General features: G+C 42.5%; 1 protein-coding gene and 1 long non-coding RNA gene across 6 annotated transcripts in view; one reads left to right on the top strand and one right to left on the bottom strand.

Annotated features, from left to right (window-relative positions):
- The window catches only part of STIM2 (stromal interaction molecule 2), a 166,746-nt gene extending 159,575 nt beyond the window's left edge, over nucleotides 1–7,171 (bottom strand). Inside the window, 1 exon segment of the mRNA XM_017851957.1 lies at nucleotides 6,480–7,171. Coding sequence (XP_017707446.1) covers nucleotides 6,480–6,882 — 403 coding nt within the window. The 5' untranslated portion in view covers nucleotides 6,883–7,171.
- Nucleotides 7,172–7,215: 44 nt separating this feature from the next.
- Nucleotides 7,216–10,804, top strand: LOC108515238 (uncharacterized). Of its 5 annotated transcripts, XR_001881477.1 has the most exons (6): nucleotides 7,317–7,455; nucleotides 7,826–7,980; nucleotides 8,983–9,207; nucleotides 9,583–9,839; nucleotides 10,097–10,214; nucleotides 10,455–10,804. It is a non-coding gene; the product is annotated as an uncharacterized LOC108515238 (long non-coding RNA). The 5 variants fall into 5 exon arrangements; XR_001881480.1 differs by lacking the exon at nucleotides 7,317–7,455 and adding an exon at nucleotides 7,216–7,261 and having other exon boundaries at nucleotides 9,583–10,214; XR_001881478.1 differs by having other exon boundaries at nucleotides 8,987–9,207; nucleotides 9,583–10,214.
- Nucleotides 10,805–14,297: the final 3,493 nt, after the last annotated feature.

Raw genomic sequence — 14,297 nt, 5'->3', positions numbered from 1 at the left:
AGAATTAGAAAGTGTCAAGAAAGACTGAATATCCAACGTATACTAATATAAAGATCTAGATGGATAAAGAAAAGAACAAACCATTTAGATTTGGCAACAGAAATCATCATCTGTAGATTAAGCTTGAAATTCACACAGGAATGAAATTTAGAAGTTAATATTGAAATAAGTAATATGCCACTAGTCTGAAATATTGTTATTCACAGCTGAGGGGTCTGGGTTGACTTCGACTCTTGACTTCTAACATTAGTTCAATCTGGAAACACTTATCCTTTTTACACATGGAATTCTAAAAGCTTTATATAAGCATTTTATGGCAAATATATTATCTTCGGATATCAAAAGTTTTTTACTGGCAAAGACATTTGCAACTGTTTTTCTGTCAACAACTTTGTAAATCATCACATACGCCCAATTACATTTTTTTAAAAAACTAATCTTTATATTAAGAAATGGGCACATTTGAAATAAAGAAGATTATCACAGTGTGTTTCTTCTTGGATTTATCAAGGGCTTATACTGATTTAAATCATTCTATAAACTCTGTATGTTTAATGCTAAAGATAATTTTTATTTCTTACACTTCATATAAATAGCCAGATTCCTTTCTAAGCTAAGAATACAGTCGATTTTACAAAATTTCATCTAAACATTTTCATAGCCACTACATAATTAGAATTCTCAAGCTCTCTTCTTCTAAATAGTTTCCTAACTGGCATCCTTATCTCTGTTATCTCCTCATTGCCATCCACCCAGAATTGGCTGTCTCAAACACAAAGGACATGTCACCCCCCCCCCATCTTCAAAAACCACAATGCCTCTCACCTCCTAATGACAGGATATAGATTTGTAACTTCAAGAGTTTATCAACAAAACATTCTGAAAGTTCAAAATGCCTTTACCTCAAAAATTAAAACATATGTACATTTTCCCTAACGTGCATAATTAGAAATCTTTAGTTGTATATCTCTCAAATAATCTAATAAAATGCATATGCCCAGAAAATGTGTATTTGTTCTGGGTGTCCCATTCTTCCTAGTATACAGACGAGTACCCCAGTTTTAGATGTGCTGACATTTTGATACATGCTGAATACACTAGGGAATTGCAAAGCTCTTGATAAGGTGGCCCCAACCTTCTTTCTTCTTGCATTCCCCACTACTCTACATATACCTTATACTTAACTCTAAAGAAAACTATTTACCCACTATTCTTGGATATGCCTCCTCCCAGAAAGCCTTTTCACTCATCTCCGTAAGAAGTCCTATCTTCTTGTGAGCTTGGGCAAGTTACTTAAGATCATCCAGTATGTTTCCTAATCTACTATACGAAGATAAAGACAGCAACAATAGAAACTGAGGACTACTTGTAGGGGAGGTAAGGAGGAGGGGTTAAGGGTTGAAAAACTACTGAGTACCATGCTCAGTACCTGGCTGACGAGATCACTGGTAACTAAAATCTCAATATCATGCAAAAAACCCAGGCAACGAACCTGCAACATGAATCTAAAATAAAAGTTGGAATCAAAAATGAATCCAAAAGAAAAGTTGGAAGGAAAAAAAAAGTAGCTATCTAACAGGATTAGTCTCAGAATCAAAAACAGTGATGTATAATATAAAAAGCACTTAGCACAATACTAACACATAGGAATAGTTTAATCAATGTGCCTATTATTACCTAGTCTGAGTCCAAAACAGTCAGACCTACATCTTACTCTTTTGTTTAATTCTTTCCCACTTTCTCTTTCGTGTTATTCTGCTTGTACTTAATAATTATTTAGTTAATAAAACCTCATCAATTCAGAAGTAAATTCCTAGGTAGATCTTAACAAGGTAAGGTCCAAAGTCTAGTAAATGTCAAAAAATGGCTTACTATCCATATTATTAGCAGTTAGTTTTACTATTAGCTTAGCCAATATATACATTAACTATATTACATAAATGCAGATCTCCGACAATCATTGTGAAAGTGTTCACACCGCAATTATCATCAATGATTAGGGCACTATCAAAAATCCTTGATATCATTATGCAAAAAGAGCCTAAATTAATCTGAAAATACTAGCATGTATCCAGCCACAAAGCAAGCCTTTGCCAAGCTAAATCATCCTGTGTCCTCCTTTAGAATAAAAGGAAGCTAAATCTTGGATCCACTTTTCCAACTGGCCCTCTGAATTCTTCCTGTGCTATGAGACTCCCAACAGAGGCCAGTTCTGCCATGGTATTCTTTTTTTTTTTTTTTGAGACGGAGTCTCGCTCTGTCACCCAGGCTGGAGTGCAGTGGCTGGATCTCAGCTCACTGCAAGCTCCGCCTCCCGGGTATGCGCCATTCTCCTGCCTCAGCCTCCCGGATAGCTGGGACTACAGGCGCCCACCACCTCGCCCGGCTAGTTTTTTGTATTTTTTAGTAGAGACGGGGTTTCACCGTGTTAGCCAGGATGGTCTCGATCTCCTGACCTCGTGATCCGCCCGTCTCGGCCTCCCAAAGTGCTGGGATTACAGGCTTGAGCCACCACGCCCGGCCCTGCCATGGTATTCTTAAGAGTACCAAGGGATGCAATGTTTCCAGACCAATTAGATTACTACCAATTCTTAAATGTTCAGAATTGACTAGATCAAATGGATATGAACAGATTTTTTAATCCTGTAGTTAGCAACAATAATACAACTACAGCAATGACTAAAGACTGATGAAGAAAAGCACTGGTAATGATACTTTAGGGAAAGAGAAAGAGGATACAGCAAACGATGGCTTTAGAAGTTCTGAAAGAGCAATGTCACAGAGGAACAAAGGTTTCTCACGCCATCTGAATCTACTTTGAGTCTATGGTCACAATGGAAACACTAACATGTGTAAATTATTCATAAAATATTACTGAAAGCAACACATATATCCCACAGGCAAACAAACTACTAATTTAAAAAAATAAGGAATACAACTGATGTCATTAAAAGTTCCGTTTAACATTTTCCCAATGACAATCATGCTAATTTGAGATATTTCCATCTAAATTAATGAAAGCTCCACAACGCAGAGGTGTTTAACAGCACTGGGTAAAGTGGCCATTCTAAATGGTATTATATGTTGAACTAAGAATGTATTAAACTTTAATTGAGATTTTAATACTTCTAAGAGACATGTTTTTATATATGTATATTTCGAATAACATGCCAAATCAGTGAAATGGTACTACAATTAAGATAAAACCTTCATATAGGCACTAAAGAATGTTACTTTAATTCATTCTTTAAAAGGATAGAGGCAAATATGTTCAGTTAAAATTTGTTTTTGAAAATTCTGAAACAATTAATTCCATAAGAAATAATGTAATATTTCAATTATTCGGCATTTTGTTGTTGCTGTTTCGCTTTCATAAGCTATTTCTCAGGGACCCTATCTGGATGAGATTGGTCACTCCCCACCAGGATCAATTCATCAACTCTAAATCTGTTAGGCAAAAAATTTAAAAAAAAAAAGGTATTGTTTTGAGTTATTAAAGTACTGCTTTAGAACACAATCACCAAGCTCTCACCTATCCCTAACTTGCTTTAAATTTCAATCACTTTCAAAGTAAGTGCTCTAAATACGTAAGTGCTGTATATGTCATTTAAAACCCTTACTATACAATGTTATGAAGATTGGTTCTGTCTCATCAAAAACATTTGTACACTGAATTCTGAAAAGGTAATATTTAAAAAGGAAAAGAAAATATAAACCTGTGTTCATTATGACAATGTGTCTGTTTATTTGGATGATTTGTACAGTTTTGAGCAATAATAGTTTATTTGAGCAAATAAACACAGGATAAATTAAAGGCAATGTATTCTTAGAGTACACTAAATCCCCAAAATAAAACACTTGAGAGGCAAACTGCAGTGAAAAAGAAAGTTTCATAGATTTTATTAGTAAAAGGCAAACTCTTATGGAGCTTCTAAAGGTAAGTATTAAAACACCAGTCTCAAGAGAAAACAGAAAAGTGATTTTGGTTGTCATTTTGCAGAGCGATTAAGAATACTCACTGCTAAATCACAACTTTAATCAGAAGCCAAAGACACCAATTCTTCTCTCAGAAGGCTTTCAAAAATTTTCAATTTTCCAAATTCATGTGAAGTTTAGTTCTCTTATTACTGATGCTCTACTCCATCTCTATCCATTAACGCTGCCTAGAATATGACACCACACCACAGTATTTTGTAAATTCAGTCTATGGTTTTACTTCCTGAAGTGTACACTAATGCTAATAAATTAGGTTCTAGGCTTTGCATAACATTTACAAATAGAACCATAAAAGAAAGCACTATTCATACAATCTTAAGAATGGGAAACTGCCCTATAGAGGCCATATAGTTCAAACAAATTTTCAATATTCTCTAACTTCATCACAGATTTTCAATTTACCTTTACCAAGATATGAGTGCTATTGACTGTATTTACATAAACTTATTAAAATAACAATTTAATTTGTATATTGTGTAGTTTTATGATTTAAAATTTAAGTGGAAATGTTTAACTTGTTAAAAATCAATATTCTGATGAAAGAAAAGAACATTAGAAATAATTCCAGGGTATTCTTCTAGCAAACTTATTTTAAAGCCCTATGGCACAACTCATTTTGTGTGATACATTGGATTTTTTTCCAGTAAGAATCACCTTTTTCCCCCAATGCTTTAAATAAGTACAGACAAATTTAAGTCTTAAAAAGGATTGTAAATAGCTTATTAAAATAAAATTCCATCTGAGCAATTTTCTTAATGTGATCTACACAGTATAAAATATTAGCAGTCAGTAAATACTAAATGTTCTGAATTGCTTGCCTTTTAGCAATTAGTTTTTGACAGAGCATTAGCCAATTATGTATTAACCAAATTTTTCTACTAGAGAAACCCAGAACCACGCTTATACCTTCTACAAACCTAAATATTTCTGCTCCTTCCCTTCCTGCATGAGGCATTAAATCTCCAAATTATAGTCTTATCAACTTTCCTAATAATCACTATTCTTCACTATAATGTTACTTATCACATTTTTATTTGGAGAATAAATACTATTCAAGCATAAAGCATAAAGTTGTCTGGCCTATCTTCTCACTCAAACTGTATTATGCTCCTAATGCTGATTATTTTATAATCACTTTATCCCAGTTACCCAATTGGTAGGTTTGATGTATCAAGTTCCATTTAATAGGGCTTGATATGCTTCAGGGTAAAAAACATGCTGATCATTATGTTCTATCCCCTACATCCTCTAAAGTCTTTAACGTTTACCAACATCCTTCTTCTCTCTAGAATAGCAAATATCCTATCATAGAACCCAGAGAAACTGCTTGGCTTTAAAGAAGACGGTTTCTGAGCACTTGTCAGAGAAGCTGTTCGTAACTTCCAGACGCCCGCTGGACTATCACTTTGGTTAAATTAATCATGGGTCATCTTGTGCCTCTTTAAACTTTTTAGTCTTAAAATTACCGTAGGAAATCTACAGATCTACTTTAAAACTAAGTGAAATACAAAAAAAAATCATTATTTTAGCTCCATTACTTTTCCCAAAGAAATCATTTCAGGGTCCTTATATCATAACTTTTACTTAAACCACAACCCATCAGTTGTACATAACACCGGAAGGCTTTAAAAAGGATACAATTCTGCACTTAACCTTACAAAGCACGTTTCCAAGTTCTCAATTACGAGAACGTTCTACAAAAAAAAAAAAAAAAAAAGGTGCTGGTGCAGTCTATCAGAACTGTGTTGCTAGCTGCAAGCCCCGAGTATGCTGCACTTTGCAAATTTTAAGTATAATTTCTGGTTACCTGCTGCGGTTTCTGCACCCTTTGTCACCCAGTGATGCTCCCACCAGCAAACACCTTCCATCACTTAAAACGGCCTCTTGCCACCCCGCAAAAAAATGCACAGTAAACTTAGGCATTTCTGCATACAAACACGGAACCACTAATATCACCAGGTATTATGGCTCTCAAAGAATCCTCTTTAGCAGCCTCCCCTGGGACGTTGTGTTCAACGGGGCTTTGAACCGGTGAGACTCGCTGCCAGCTGCCTTTGCAAAAGCAGCAGCAGGGGTAGACTCAATACCGCAATGCTGCTGCTGACTTTTTTCCAGCAGCTTCAAAAAAAAAAAAAAAAAAAAATCAGCCCAGTCCCCTGCAGACCCTGCTGGCTCTTCTGCAGCACGAAACAGAAACCACCGCATTGCTCAGCTTGGAAGATCTGAGAGCCCGACTGAAGGGAGGGGAACCAGTGCCGTCGAGAGGCTCGGCGAGAGTGGGGTGTTGGGGTGGCGTGTTGGGGTGAAAAGGGAAGATGTCCGGAGTGCAGGGAACCGCGACGGAACAGCAGTCAGGGCTCCGCATCACGCCCGGCCGGGGCCGTGGAATAGCGGACGTCCGGCGGAGATGCTGGCCTCTGCACGGGATGGGGGGGTCCCACCGCGGCCGGCCGAGCCCCGCCCGCCGCCCCCTAGCCCCTCACCTGTCGTGAGCGCTGGGCTATCGCCGGCCGCCGCGGCGGGAGAAGAGGCGGCAGTTGTGGCAGAGCCAGTCGCCCGCCGCCCGCGGAGGTGCCGGGGTACAAGCTCGCATCCGTCCGCCGCTCCGGCTACCAGCAGCCCGAGCACCAGCAGCGCAGCCCAGCGCCGCAGCCGCAGCCAGCCCCAGGCTGGGCCGGGAGTCGAGGCGGGATGAGGGCGCCGAGGAGGAGCCGGGTGAAAGCGCAGCTGCGCCCCGGCCGCTTGCCGCTCGCCTGCTCCCTGAAGCGCCGCCACCGCCGCCGGCGACTCCTCGCCCCCCGCCGCCTCAGTCGGCGGACTCCTGCCCGGCACCAGCCTTCCCGTCGGGCACCGGCGGCCTCCGGAGCTCTGATCCGGCTCGTTCATTGTTCCTTATTAATTAAAAAAAAAAAAAAAAAGGTGGGGGGTAGAAAGGTACGCGTCTTCAGGCGGTGCACAACACCCGCGCCTGGCTGCTGCGGCAAGACCTGATCCGCTGCTCTGGGCGCCGCCAAACACCAGCCCCAGCGCCCGCGCCGCCCGCCGCCGCCACCGCCGCCGCCGCCGCCGCGGCGCATCCCCCCGCCCCCTCCGGCCGGCGCTGGTCGTAGTACCACGCTCCGCCGGGACGCCTCCCTCCCCTCGCACATTCGCTCGCATACCAATCCCCCGCCTCCCTCAGGCTCTCCACGGCGCAGGCGCGGCGCTGCTGTACAGCGCGTGCGCGGCACCCCAGCCCCGCCCCGGAGGCGTTCCCGGACCAACGGTAGTACGGCGGGGCGGTTACTAACGCTGTAGCGAGCCGCGAAGATAGGGGGCGGGGAAGAAGGAGGACGTGTACCCCTCCCTCATTCACGGCACCACCGCGAGGGGGAGTGGGGGGCTACAAGGGGGCGGAGAGAAGAGTCCAGACGTCCCACATCCTGAGGGCGAGTTACAGCCTCGTGGAGGGCAGCAAAAGTAATTGCATGGGTTAGGAAAATCTCGCAGTCGGAAAACAGTAGCGTCCCCGCAATTTCAGTATAGGTGGGGCTTACAAGTGGCTGGCTGTTTAGACGCGGTCAGCATAGGTTAGCGCTTTATTTACTTGCCAAACATTTCACAAAGCGCGTACTATGTGTGAGTGTACCAGGCATTGTTCTAACCGCTTTGCACATTTACATGCTATAACTCCAAAATTATCGTTATCCCCATTTTACGAATGAGGAGACGAAGGCCCAGAAATTTGAACTAAGTTGTCCCACAGCTAATTCATGGGAAATGAGCCAGATTTAGCAGCCACTGAGAGGGCCTATTTAAGAGAATTTACTCTAGCTTCTGACTCTCCTAGGTACAGACATTTACGTGAACTCATCACCTTCCCACCCCCATCCCATCCCATCCCATCGACTCTGTGCCGTATCCTGAACCGGCTGACAGAACAATGGTGCAGACTTGACTTGTTTTCGCCAACCTGGAATAAAGCAAAGTTCTTGGGCACACAAGGTCTGCTCTCTGTTGTAAATCCTGTTCAGACCTGGTCTAATTGGTTTGGATAAAGAAAGAACCGGAATCTTTCTCATCCAAACCAGTTGCCAGCATATTAAGGCCACCTCCCTTCAAATTTAAAAAGTGTTGAATGTAATATCACTATAAATTAAAAGCCCTAGAAATTCACACACAAGGAGGCATTCTCTCTCCCGGGACACAAAATTGTTTAAAATTTGCAGATAGGGTTATTAAACACGAAGATCCTTTTGCTATTGGGTTCTGTTGGTTTGATTCTGTTTATTGGTTTGTTTGCTTTCTCAAGCCAAGAAGATACTCAAATTACATTCTCCTAAAGTATTTCTTAGGCAGCCTGGCCAAGATAACCACAAATATCGTTTATTGTAGAAGGGCAGATGCACACTTTAGAAAAGAATCCAGGATGTCTCTGAGGCTAAGTCAATCTATCAACAATTATTTCTCAGCAGACTTCTTGTGGGCATAGTGTTCAGGTGGCAGTTCTTTATAGGGCAAAACAGGGAGATTATCTTTCCCCTGCTGAAAGGCACAGCAATGAAGTCACACCAGAGTGCTGAGTGCCCACCAGAGAAGATAATTCTGCTAGGGGACCAGAACAATATAACAAGCTTGTTCCTGCTCTCCAGGAGGCATCATTTCATTTATTAAATGTTGACTGAGTACCTAGTATGCCAAGGAGGGTACTGAGTGGTGAGGGTTCAGCAAGAGAGACACTTGAAAAAGGCAATTAAGTCAGCAGTCAGGGCTATGAGATAAACAGCACAGTCCCATGACTAAGGCATCTTACAATCTTTTTAAGGAGATAAAATTTACACCCATTAAACAATTAGAGGCTAATACAAGGTAGTAATCAGTTGCTAAATGGTGTAGTGCAAACTGTGTTATAGCAATAACAGTATAAAAACACAACAAATTAACAAATCACAGGGGCCAGGCTTCTTTAAACAAAGATGATTTCGTATTTTTTTCCTTCTTTTAAAGATAGTGAGGGTGTTGACATTGAGAGTGTATTGGAGTTAGAAGTGTTTATTATTCCTCTCACTACTGGAACCGGAAAGGAACTAAGGATCCGGCAAGCACTAAAAAGACCAAGGTCAGGCAGGCCAGGGGCCAGGAATAAACCCTCCACCGCAGATCATCTTTGCCACAGGTATATAAGTTTCCAGCTGTTAAATGACTAGCCGGAATGCACCTTGCTAAACAGAGGTAGGTGTCACCGTGCATCATAGCATAAACCCTAAGAACGGAAAGGAGAAAATTCATTTCTTTGAAAGAAAACCCCAACCCTAGAATTATAGATGCTTCTATTTGCAAGCCAAACACAAACACAAGACTCCAAATGAGGCAATCGCTTTCTCCCCATGTTTCCTTTCCCACCTCCACGTTTTTGTTTTCCCTTTCCTTCCCTTTCCCTTGTTCTCACCACCGGAAAGCTTCCTCTCCTTCCCTGTCGCCAAATCCCATTCAAAATCTACCCTTAGTTCCTTTTCCTTGGCACCTACCCGACTCCTACAGCCAGCCTATACCTCTCAATGTCCAAACCTCATGATATGCCCTTTTTTTTTTTTTTTTTTTTTACAGAACGTCTTCAGTCCCATTTTCACCAAATTATGACTTCAAACACCTGAAGGGCAGCACTGAGCTCTAGAATCAGGCAAACCTGGAAAAAAACAGCAATTCCACCACTTTTCAGCTGTGTTACATGCAGACCGGTTAATCTGTCCTCCATTTCCCCACTTTTAAATTGGGGATCCAACCATGCCCGCCCCACAAGGTTGTTAGCGGCGGCGGGAGAATAAAAGAACAAGGAAAGCCCTTGCGCGGAGCCCGGCACACAGGTGCGTTGCCACCCCTCGGGGAGAACTGGCTCTGGGCGTGCATTCTAAGCGTGTTCTTGGCTTAGGATAAACGCATCGCCCTTTGTATGCCAATGTCGTTTGATTGCATCTTCTTGCAAATCCCAAACTACTGGGACGCGCCCTGCACAGACGCACAGCAGGATCTCTGCACTGCCTCCTCCCAATCCCAGAGGCAAGCCTGCCCTTCCCAAGAGTCGGGCTTCCTATCTCCCTCTTCTCCCCTCGTTCCCGCACAGCCCACAGCACGCCGCCAGCTCTGACTAGGAGAACCGGTTCCAGACCGGCGGGCGTGGCAGCGCGCCTGCGCCACCGCAGCCCTGCGCATGCCCGCTGCCTCCCGCCGGCTTCCCCCAGGTGCGCCAGTTCTCAGGCTGCTGGGTTCCGGGACGCCGCGCGCCACGGCATGCCCGGCTTCCGGCTCCCACTATGTGGGCGGGGCGCCCGGCCGCCGCGAGATGACGTCACCGCGTGGCCGGGCGCGGCGGACTGTCAGTGGAGAGGGCGGTGGGCGTGGGGCGGGAGTAGGGGTGGAGGCACAGAAGTGGGGAATTCCGGCGCCTCGCCCTCCCACTGATCGTCTCTTTCCCGCCTTAGACTTCCTCGCGTGGCCCTGGAATGTCGGGACTGACCCAGCAGGGCGGTCCAGTCTGTTTCTATTGCTCTTGATGGTGAAGCCCCTCGGAGAGCTGCCTTTGGTGGAAACCCTGTTAGGTACCAAGTTTTCCCGCTGACTGTCCACGGGCGCTAACAAGAGACTCGAGGTGCTGAGAACTTTGGAAACACCTCTAAAGTGATAGACAATGTGATGGCTCCATTCCATCAATGAAGCCCTAGCATAAAAATGGGGTCCTCAAATTGTTTGATAAAGCACTAGGAATAGAAGTGACACCGTGGAAGTAACTTATTAGCAAGACCCTTGCTCCCTAAACCCAATAAAGCATGAGATAGTCCTCAAGTGGTGTAGTGAAGGTGGAAAATTTTATTGCTGCTTTCTCTGGGAGCAGAGGAAGGAAGTCTTTGTAAATGTCTTGCATCCAGGGTAGGAAGTCAAAAACTCTAGATTTAACTTAGCTAACATCGTTTTTTAAAAGTCACTCAACAGAAGCAAGTCAACTTTGCCCGCTAAAGCCCAGTGCAGTCAGGGCATGTGGGGTGAGTCGTTTATATTATTAAATAGGGTATGTTTGCTCTATACTGCTTAATTTGAGGTGTTACATGAATATTATTGATCACATGATAACTGACAGGTGCTAAAGCAGTAGGAATGTTGACATTTTCCATAAAAAGAGGACTAGAATTGTGATGGAGCTAAAGTAAAGATGATCACAATTGAAAATGGTGAGAAAATGATGGTTATCAAAAAGATGAATAAGTGTTGATGAGGATGTGGAGAAAAGGAAACCCTGGTATACTGTTAGTGGAAATGTAAATTAGGATACCCATTTTGGAAAGTGGTATGGAGGTTTCTAAAAAACTGGGAATAGAATTATCATATGATCCAGCAACCCCACTTCTGAGTATATATCCAAAGGAATTGAAATCAGTATGTCAATGAGATATCTGCACTCCCATGTTCATTTCAGCATTATTTACAATAGCCAAGATATGGAAGCAACCTAAATGTCCATCAACAGATGAATGGATAAGGAAAATAGGGTATATACACACAATGGAATAGTATAGAGCCTTAAAAAAGAAGGAAATTCTTCATTCACTGCAACATAGATGGAACTGGAGGACATTGTGCTAAGTGAAATAAGCCAGGCACAGAACGACAAATACTGTATGACCCCACATGTGTGGAATCTTAAAAAAAAAGTTCATCTCATAGAAACAGAGTATAAAGATGATTACCAGAGGCTGGTAAGTGGGAATCGGGGGGCGGGATTGGGGAAAGGGAAGATGCTGACCAAAGGGTACAAGGTTACTGTTAGACTGGAGGACTATGTTTTAGTGATCTATTGTACTTCACAGTAACCACAGTAAACAATATCTATTTCAAAATTGCTAAAAAGATAGATTTTTAACATTCTCACTACAAAAAAGGTTAAGTCGGTGAGATAATATGTTAGCTCAGTTGAATTGTTCTACAGTGTACATATAGCTCAAAACATTGTACCCCATAAATATACACAATTAGTATTTGTCAATTAAAAATTAATTTTAAAAATATAGTGTCTGTGAGTTGTGAGGCAGGAAGCTGCCAGTCCGTTCAAAAGGAATTACCTACTTTCAATCTTAAAGTATACAAAACACCTACTTTAGAAAAAGATGCAATGCAACAAATATCAGCAAGGAGAAGAAAAGTGGGCCTGTTTAAAAGCTTCAAAGGGCTGCCTACCTCCCTCTTCTTTTGTGGAAAATCCATCCAGGGACTGAAAATTTAAACTCCTTAAGTTTGAATGTATTTTAAAAATGGCCATAAGTACAGCCATCTGAAGCCTAAACCCTTCATAAGGTGAAGAACTCCTGTATTTTTGTTCCAGTAAAACCAGGTCCTTATGCTAATACCTAGATAGAGGGTTGTTGTAAAGTAAAAATGATTGTAAAGGTGCCTGGTGCATAGTTAGCTATTATTATTTAAACCCTTAAGGGTATGAAAAACAAGAGTTCATTTTGAGTTGAATTTTGCAAAAAAGGAAAGTAGAAAAAAGAACACACAAACGGTCTACAAGAGCACATACAACAAAGATACACACACAGAAATCTTTACAGGGCCATATGCCTAAAGTGACATTCAAAGGTTCTCTAGAAAACAGACCTGATGCAAAGGCTCATGTAACAATTCCTTAGAGAGTAGGATTTCCTTCAACAATTCCTTCAACCCCGGGGAAGCAAAAGTGAGGAGAAGGGAGACATGAGCCACGCACAGAAGGAGGCAGAAAAATATCAAGGCGATACACCACTCAGCTGGCTGCTCAGTCTCTCATGATGTCTCCATAGTAGAGACCACTCTGTTTTGGAACAGTGTGAAAAGAAGGGAGAAAAATGGAACTTTTGGCTCCCATCAGTCAAAGGTTTCTGCAGGAGGTGCAAACTCCCCCGCACTTTTCAGTCATGCCACCTGCCGCTCCAGGCAGCTGCCAGAGAAGCCAGATCCCTGAACAGCAGTGGCGTTATACATGCATGAGCTGAGCCAGCAAGTGAATGGGTGCCAGGAGCTCTCCCCACTGTCCACCTGCAGCCTGCAGTTTCCCAGGAGCGTCTACCACCTCTGTAACAAAAGGGAAGCCCCAGGGGGGAAAAAAAAGGCTGGAGATTCAAGGCATTAACCAGGCATTATTAAAGTTGTGCCCAAAAGCAGCATGAGAGACCTGGAGCAAGGGGACCATCACATCTTGGCCCCTATCACCAAGGCAGCCACAGAGCTCAACAAGCCACACTCCAAGGAAGATTGAAACATCCCTTCTGCAACCTGTAAGGATGCTGTTACGGTGTAAAGTTCCTAGATGGTAATAGTAGCATTCAACGTAAAACTATTACCAGGTAAATCCGGGGAGGCACATAAGCTGGGTTCAACTTTATGATAATGGCAAAGACATAGGAGAACCAAGGCATTGTGAACTAAGAAAAGCCCTTTGTGTTTATACATCAAATATTGAATGCATTTTAGGGTCAGGTGCTATATTAGGTGCTAAGATCAAAAGTGAGTAAGATAATTTCTAGTCCAGAATCCAAGGAGCTCACAGGCATACAATAGCACCAAAAAGATAGATATTTCTTTTATTTATTTATGCTTTGTTAATTGTTTAAAAATATCTGTCACCATGAAATGCTGGTTCCACAGTCTGGTATATAGTTAAATCATTTTAAGAAAATAGTTTATTTCAAGATGTTCTACCTCAAAATTTAATGTCAAGTAAATTTGTAAATGATCCCATATTTCACATAATGTAGTTGCCAGGGACTGGTAAAATCAGGCATTTGTCTTGATGTGTTTATATTTCCACAAAGGTGTTTCAGAAAGTGTTTTCAATGAGGAAGAATAATAATTAAAAGAGAGTTTGAGGACAAGCCTTCTGACATGGAAACGAAGGAAAACAGGAAGTCTGGAAATGTGGAGGTTTCAGTTACAGAGGAGCACATTCCCAGAGCATTATTGTAAACACGAAAGAAGATCAGATTTTAAAAGTTGTTTCTTGGCCAGACGCGGTGGCTCACGCCTGTAATCCCAGCACTTTGGGAGGCTGAGGCAGGTGGATCATGAAGTCAGGAGGTCAAGACTATCCTGGCTAATACAGTGAAACCCCGTCTCTATTAAAAATACAAAAAATTAGCTGGGCGCGGTGGTGGGCACCTGTCGTCCCAGCTACTCGGGAGGCTGAGGCAGGAGAATGGTATAAACCTGGAAGGCAGAGGTTGCAGTGAACTGAGATCGCGCCACTGCACTCCAGCCTAGGTGACAAAGCGAGACTCCATCTCAAAAAAAAAAGGGGG

Source organism: Rhinopithecus bieti, unplaced genomic scaffold, assembly GCF_001698545.2.
Source record: "Rhinopithecus bieti isolate Rb0 unplaced genomic scaffold, ASM169854v2 scaffold_2294, whole genome shotgun sequence".
Classification (NCBI taxonomy): domain Eukaryota; kingdom Metazoa; phylum Chordata; class Mammalia; order Primates; family Cercopithecidae; genus Rhinopithecus; species Rhinopithecus bieti.
Note: the sequence above shows the minus strand (reverse complement) of the source record. Positions and strands in the feature narration are given on the sequence as shown.